This window comes from Lygodium microphyllum, chromosome 11 (genome assembly GCF_053477565.2).
Source record: "Lygodium microphyllum isolate KBCC chromosome 11, Lygodium_microphyllum_v1.1.10, whole genome shotgun sequence".
NCBI classification, from domain to species: Eukaryota; Viridiplantae; Streptophyta; class Polypodiopsida; order Schizaeales; family Lygodiaceae; genus Lygodium; species Lygodium microphyllum.
In genome coordinates, this window is record NC_141145.1 from 76,752,176 (window position 1) to 76,759,748 (window position 7,573).

The 7,573-nt window shown below is 37.3% G+C and overlaps 1 protein-coding gene across 1 annotated transcript; it reads left to right on the forward strand.

Moving 5' to 3' along the window:
• Positions 1-3,010: 3,010 nt before the first annotated feature.
• On the forward strand, positions 3,011-5,142 carry LOC148028986 (uncharacterized). The gene has a single exon (XM_087688639.1). The coding sequence runs from the start codon at positions 3,426-3,428 to the stop codon at positions 4,821-4,823; it is 1,398 nt and encodes a 465-aa protein (XP_087544765.1). The 5' UTR covers positions 3,011-3,425; the 3' UTR covers positions 4,824-5,142.
• Positions 5,143-7,573: the final 2,431 nt, after the last annotated feature.

Consider the following 7,573-nt stretch of genomic DNA (forward strand, 5'->3'; position numbering starts at 1 on the left):
CACACATACAGAGTTAGATTAAACTTTTTTAAATTAAATATTTTAAAAGCTTTTTTAATTTAAATTTTTTCGAATATAATTTTTCACACACTTTGAGAAGGAGATAGAATAAAAGAGAGAGAGAGAGAGAGAGAGAGAGAGAAGAAGAAGAATAAAAAAATAATAAAAAGAATAAGACGGAGAGAGAAGGGGGAGAAAGAGAAAAGAGAATATTTTTTAATTAAACATTTTTCTTCTCCCCCTCCTCCCCTCTCTCTCATGCGTAGGGCCTAAGTTTTCTCTCTCTCTCTCTCTCTTTGTAATTAAACTTTTTAATGTAAAAATTTTGTTTAATTAAAATAAGGAGAGAGAGAGAGAGAGAGAGAGAGAGAGAGAGAGAGAAATATACAAAGAGCAAAAAAGAAAGAAGAGGAGAGGGAGGGAATAGAGAGAAAGAGAATTATAGAGAGAGAAAATATAAAATTTAAGAGAGAGAGAGAGGAAAAGAAAAAAGGAAAAAAGAAAAGAAAGGGGGGACAGAGACATAGAGAAGAAAATGAGAGAGAAAATAAGAAGAAGAAGAGAGAGAATTTGAACACAGAGAGAATTATAGAGAGAGGAAAGATAAAATTTAAAAGAAAAAGAAAAGATTTTTTTTAAAGAGAATGAAAAAAAAAGAGGAAAGAGAAGGAAAGGAGAGGAGAGAGAGAGAGAGAGAGATAAGAATAATAAAAATAAGAATAAGAGAGAGGAAAAGAGATGGGAAAAAAGAAAAAAGAGAAAAGTCTTTTTAAATTTTAAATATATTTTGAGAGAGAGAGAGGAAGAGAGAGAAGGAGAGAGGGGGAAGAGAGAGAGAGAGAGAGAATATAAAATTTAAAAGAGAGAAGAAGAGAAGAAAAATATAAAATTTAAAAGAGAGAGAGGGAGAGAGAAGAAAAAAAAGAAAATTAGGATAAAGGGGAGAAAAAGAAAAGGGGACAGAGAGAGAGAGAGAGAGAGAGAGAGAATATAAACATAAAGAGTGAATTATATATAAAGAAAGCCTCGAACCTCCAGAGAACTTCTCGAACCTATCCCCTTTTCTCTCTCTGATAAAACTTTTTAATGTAAACTTTTTGTTTAATTAAAATAAGGAGGGAGAGAGAGAGAGAGAGAGAGAGAAATATACAAAGAGCAAAAAAGAAAGAATAAGAGAGAGAGGGAACAGAGAGAAAGAGAATTATAGAGAGAGAAAATATAAAATTTAAAAGAGAGAGAGGAAAAGAAAAAAGGAAAAAAAGAAGAGAGAGGAGACATAGATAGACATAAGAAAATGAGAGAGAAAATAAGAAGAATAGAGAATTTGAACACAGAGAGAATTATAGAGAGAGAAAAGATAAAATTTAAAAGAAAAAAAATTTAAAGAGAAGAAAAAATAGAAAAAAGAGAAAAAAGAAGGAAATGAGAGGAGGAGGAGAGAGAGAGAAGAATAAGAATAAAAAGAAGAGAGAAAAAGAGGAAGAGAGATGGAAAAAAAGAAAAAAAAGAAAAGTCTTTTTAAATTTTAAATATTTTTTAAGAGAGAGAGGAAGGGAGACAGGAGAGAGGGGGGAAGAGAGAGAGAGAGATAATATAAAATTTAAAAGAGAGAAGAGAAGAAAAAGATAAAGTTTAAAAGAGAGAGAGGGAGAGAAGAAAAAAAGGAAAATTAGGATAAAGGGGAGAAGAAGAAAATGGGAGAGAGAGAGAGAGAGAGAGAGAGAGAGAGAGAGAGAAAGAGAATATAAACATAAAGAGAGAATTATATATAAGGAAAAGATAAAATTTACATACTTTAAGAGAGATTGAGGGGAGGGGAAGAAAGTGAAAGAAGAAGAAGAGAGAGAACATGTAGAGATAATTATAGAGAGATAAAAGATAAAATTTAAAAAGAGAGAATAAAAAATAGAGGAGAAAGAGAGAAGGAAAAGAGAGGAGAGAGAGAAGAAAAGGAGAGAAAGAGAGAGAGAGAAAAGAAAAAATTTAAATAGAGAATGAAGAGAGAAAATAAGAAAAAAGGGAAAAAAGAGAAGAGAGAGAGAGAAGGAAAAGAAAGGAGAGAGGGGGGAGAATAAAAGGAGAGAGAGAGAGAGAAAAAAAGTGGGGAGAGAAAAAAAGGAGAAAGAGAGAGAACCAAGAGAGGAAAAAAATAAACTAAAATAGAAGGCAAAGAAAGAGAGAGAGAGAGAGAAAATTAGACAAAGGGAATTTCGGGGGGGAGAGAGAGAGAGAGAAAGAAAAAAGAGAGAGAAAGATGAGAAATGGATTGCTAAGCAAAGTTGCCATGCGATAGCACGACAACTTTGCTTGCTGCTTCGAGGTAGCGAAGCTGCCCCGAAACGGCCTAGCATTCTGTGCGCGTGAAGCGCGCGCAGAACGCTAGTGAACATTATTTTGTGATGCCACATAGTAGGATGTGCTTCCAAATGAGCACATTATGGGGTGCAAAGCAAAAGCACATGTCATAAAGAAAGAAACCTTGGGCGGTTGGGCCTCGAGTAATTTCACTGGTCAACTTTCTCGAAGGTTGCAAGGACATGTGTCAACTTGAATGGATCCCAAAGAACTTTTTCCTTACCAAAAGTCAGCTGTAGGTGCACAAAGAAACATCTATGCATAATTAAATGATGTTAGGCTAACTAAATACATGCACCAATGTAGAATGATCTTAGGCTAAGCAAGTAAAAGTGCGTGCGACCTAAAGCGATTGTCAAGAAGTTTCAAGTATCTGCGCACGACAAGATGGCATTCAGGCTAAGCACGCGTAAATTCAATTTGGGGTACCATGCTTACAACTTACAATACGATGGAAAGCAATGTGTTTGTTTTTCAAAGCCAGAGCTGGCCACTTGAATCCTGACATGTGTCCGGATTACAAGGCACCGTCCAAATCCCCACGGCACGTTCCGAGCCCGGACTTTCACACAGTCCAATTCCATTTTCCCATGCACGTGAGCAGGCTATATGCCAAACTTGCAAAGCCCAGCGGCAGGGCTATGGCATCTTAATCCTTACCCTTACCTTCTTAACCTTTGTCCTTGCTCTGATTAACCGTATATTGCCTCCATTACTTGACATGATAGACATGATCCTGCGGCCTTGCAATAATAGCTCAGTCATCTTCTTAATCCTTGTACTGGCCCAGATCAGTTATGTCACCGTAATTACCCTTGTGCTAGCTCTGAGTAACCATATCTGTTCAATTACTAATAGACATCCGGCACCCTTGCATTAGCTCATGCCTTCCAGTTTTTAATCATTGTCCTATATCACAGGTATCTTCCTATCCCTTGTGCTCTCTCAGATCAACCATATTGCGTCCCAGTTAACAGGCAGAAGCCGCCCTTAAATCAGCTAATGAGCCATCCCTATTAATTCGTCCATACCTGAGCCTTAGTCTCCTCTGCATCCATTCTGCTGTAAATATGCTCCTAGAAGCTGCCATAGCTGAGATTCTGACTGTAGAGCCTCAATTCGGCATGGATACCCGCCGGCCTGACAGCAAGATGACGGAGGCAGTGGTAGCTGCAGCCATTAAACCTGCTTCATTGCTGCAGGAAGCCGATGATGTGTTCGTGAACCGCTTGCTCAGTCGAGACTACACCTCTGGATGCTCATCTAATTACACCGCAGGGGCAAGAGTCCGTGTTCCTTTTGATTGGGAGGCAGAGCCTGGAAAGCCCAAGTCATCATCAGCATCACCAGGTCCACCACCACCACCACCACCATCATCAGCAGCTAATCACAGTACCAAAAGCACCTTTAGAAGGCTTAGTCATCTCTTATCCCAGGAGAATCATAATCCTCAGCAGTATTCCTTGCCCCCCTTGCGCCTGCCTCCCATCAGGCACACTTCACTACATAGATATGCAGGCTCTCCTTTGCATAGGCCATACTCTGCCTCTGCTGCATCTACTCCCAAAACCCCCAAATCATCATTAGCAAAGAGGATCAAAGGCTTTCTTGGCAGCAAGCCTGGTCATTCATCCTTTAATTCTCACTCAACTCCTGCCACTCCAACCGCTGAATCCATAGCTAAGAAGCTCAAGTCCACTTTCCACAACATGAAGAGTGGGAGGATTAGGACCAAAAATCAACCACCTGATGTAATGAATCCACATGATCTGGGATTGAACTCCAACCAAGGATCAGTTCAATACTCCAGGAGTGGGAACAAACCAAGGCATGCTTTTAGTAGCAAGTTGTCCTGTCTGTCTGCTCATATAGTACAGCCATCCCACACACATAATGTCAGATCATGTTTGGGCAGCCCCTCATACATGAAAGGCCCATTCCTGCTATCAAGCGGCCACCATGAGCATCACATGACTCACATAACCAATTGCAGCCCCTCTCCTACTTCTTCACCATACACTAACCATGGCTTCTCACCCTCCATCAATGGCTCCTCAAGGTCAGCTAGCTTCACAAGCCAAGAGTCGACCATCTCACCCCATGCTCCCATTGTCTTGAGTGCCAACAACAGCTCACATGGATTCAGATCCAATGATTGCTTGGGGGACTTGATACCTCTAGAGACGGCCTCTGGTGATCACCACGGGACTGATAATAACGATAGAAAGGAATCATCAACTGCTTACCAATCAGGCCCCTCCTCGTGCCCAAGTCGTGATACTGATCAGAGGTCCTGCAGCCAATTGGACTCCTCCACGTCGACCCCAAAGATCTCCAAAGTGTTGCTTCGACTGGCAGAGGCTGAGCTGCAACAGTCCATGCAAGAGAAAAGGAGGCACGATGAGATCGCGAATGGCCGCCGGTCACTACCACTACAACTCCATGCCTGCTTGGTAAGGTTTAATTGATTACGACTTTGCCTTTGCCTGTGCGTAGCAGATTATATATTATGGCCTCTAGAGCTCTCCCACCGGAGTTGGACCTTTCTTTTTGAGCATTGCCCCTAAGGGCATACCACTGTTATGATAGTTGTTAGAGAGATTGTGACCTTTCTTGCCTACCGTTGTACCTTTTACAAGCATAATGATTTGTGCGGGCGGGGATGCAGAATGCAGGGATTGCACTCATACACCTACAATACACAAGTCACACTCAAACCACTAGGCTACAAGCCCTTTGGCGCCCTTGCATATTTTAGTGTTCTTGCAATTTGAATAATCTTTGGCATGTGCATGTCCGTTGGAGTAGTAAAACTTTAGAAACATCATGCCATTCCACTCACTTGTAAACTTGTAATTAACACCTCAATTATGTTTGGGTATAGTGTGGGCACTAAATTATTTGTTGGTGTGAACTTGAAAGATCCACAACTTATTTGGGTATGGTGATTGCATTGAATTATTCACTTGTGAAATAGTTGGTGTATGAATCCACTTGATACCCAAAAGGTATTAAAGGTTTTACTTACCATAAAAGGCTACAACATGAAATGAAATGTTAGGACCTCTAAGCTCATGCATGACATACGAAACCTCAGTAAGTAAATGTGTATATGAAGTTTTGGAAGAAGCATAACAAAGTTTATGTAAGAAGCACATTATATATATATATATATATATATATATATATATATATATAGAGAGAGAGAGAGAGAGAGAGAGAGAGAACCTTAAATAATAATACTACTTAGTTGCATTTTATTTGTCTATTTACTTATAATATTGTGTTCTTTTTTGTGACAGCCCATTCGCTCTTTCATGGGATGATGTTAAAATTCTACTTAAACCTCAAGCACGTATGAATGATTGAGATGTTGATTATTGTTGGTGCTCTATTAGATCATTTGTAAAGTGAAATATGAGAATGGTGGGCAACACATCACACTTTTCTAATGACCGTTACACCCTTCCCTTAATTTGATTATAATGATAGTGAATATATTATAGAATATTGCTCTCGAGCTCATATGTAAAACAATTACTAGTTCCCTTTTCAAAACCTTATGAAAGTTTTTTGCCACCTTATTGGTCTAAACATATAGTTGAAACACACATTTGAAGCATTTGTGTACATTTTTAATATTGGAAAATAGCATTTTGTTGAAGGGTATATATTTCTAGCATTATGTTCACCAAATTTACTAAGAATAATGTTGTAGTAAAAGTGACTACGTTAAACATCTAAAATTACATAAGCTTTGTGAGGAGATAAAATGCTTTAGGAGTTAGCATTCTATATAGTAGCACTCATGAGTCCTCGATGTCTGTAAAATACTTTTAATCATCACCACCTAAGTTTTGTCCTTGCAAGATTTTATAGAAAAGGAGAGGGTGGAGGAACGGATGATATGCCAAAGTTAACTAGTACAATTGGCAATGGTAAGCTTGAGGATCAACTATTGTTTTGACTATTCATACATTTTATGATACTTATATAGTTGGTTAAGATCAATGGTAATAAAAATATGTATGCTAGATTAATATGTTGCATGACTAGCATTGCAAATAGTTCACATATGCTTTCAACATCCTCACAATTCTTGTGTTTATAAATTTCACAATGAATCTTTACAAAATAGAGACATAAGATGTAGAACTTGCATGGTATACCTTAAGAAATATACACAATACTTAACTACATAAATAAAAAATTCATGGAAATTGTGGTGGTGTTAAAATCCATGTGAAATTTCTAAAATCTTATCAAAGTATAACAGAGCTTCTTTCAAAACTCTTCTATCAAGCCTAGTCTAAAAGAGATAAGTTCAAAGGATGATATTGTATTAACATTTTTTCTCTTAAGGACAAGTAGTCTAATATTTGATTTCGAAGATCGTATGATTAAAGAATTAGAGTTTTTACTAAATTTACAATGCCATCTTTTTATGGATTATTCTCAAAATTATTCATTGTTTGGGCCATGTTACCTCTCTTGATTCAAAACATCTCATTCATAAAGAAGGTTCATCTTACAATAGCTTCAAAGCATTGACATATGTGTTAGTCATAACATCAATGGTTTCCAAACCTTGTATGATATAGTGGTGATGGCGATGATCTCAATGATTTTGAATCTTACACAATGTACTAAAAATTCATTCTTTTAATTTAAATCCACGTGACATGCTTGCATGTTTAAAAGCGCCCCCCTCCCTCGAGAGTAGACCACATGGTAAATCTAGCATCTTAAATCTTAGCTACAGACATCGTTTTTTAACATGAAATTTTTTGAATAAGTTAATAAATTCATTAGAAAAAGACAAAATGCATGATAAGGCCCAATCTCCCCTATGACCAAAGCCACTTTCATAATGAAATATTGATTTACATAGCTATTTACATCCATATTATATGACTAATTGTGAAGAAAAGAGAAATATCAATCAAAATACAAAGTTGTGTATCAAAAGGTTTCTAGAGCTTGCTATAGTTGATATAGAGTGTTGTTTATATCGAATCATGAATGCTACCACCATTATATCATGTTTAAAATGTGTCATACCTTAAAATTGACTCAAAAAGCTTTGAAATTTGACTCAGATGAGCGAAAAATAATAAAAACCAAGTTTTGCCATTTTCTTTTATTTTGCATATGAATTTGTACTTTTATAAATAAAACTAAGAAAGCTTTGAAAAATGGACCACATAAAGAACCCTTA

Bases quoted from the DNA above. Each gene is read 5' to 3' on its own strand.
- LOC148028986 (XM_087688639.1), top strand. From the start codon at position 3,426: ATGCTCCTAGAAGCTGCCATAGCTGAGATTCTGACTGTAGAGCCTCAA.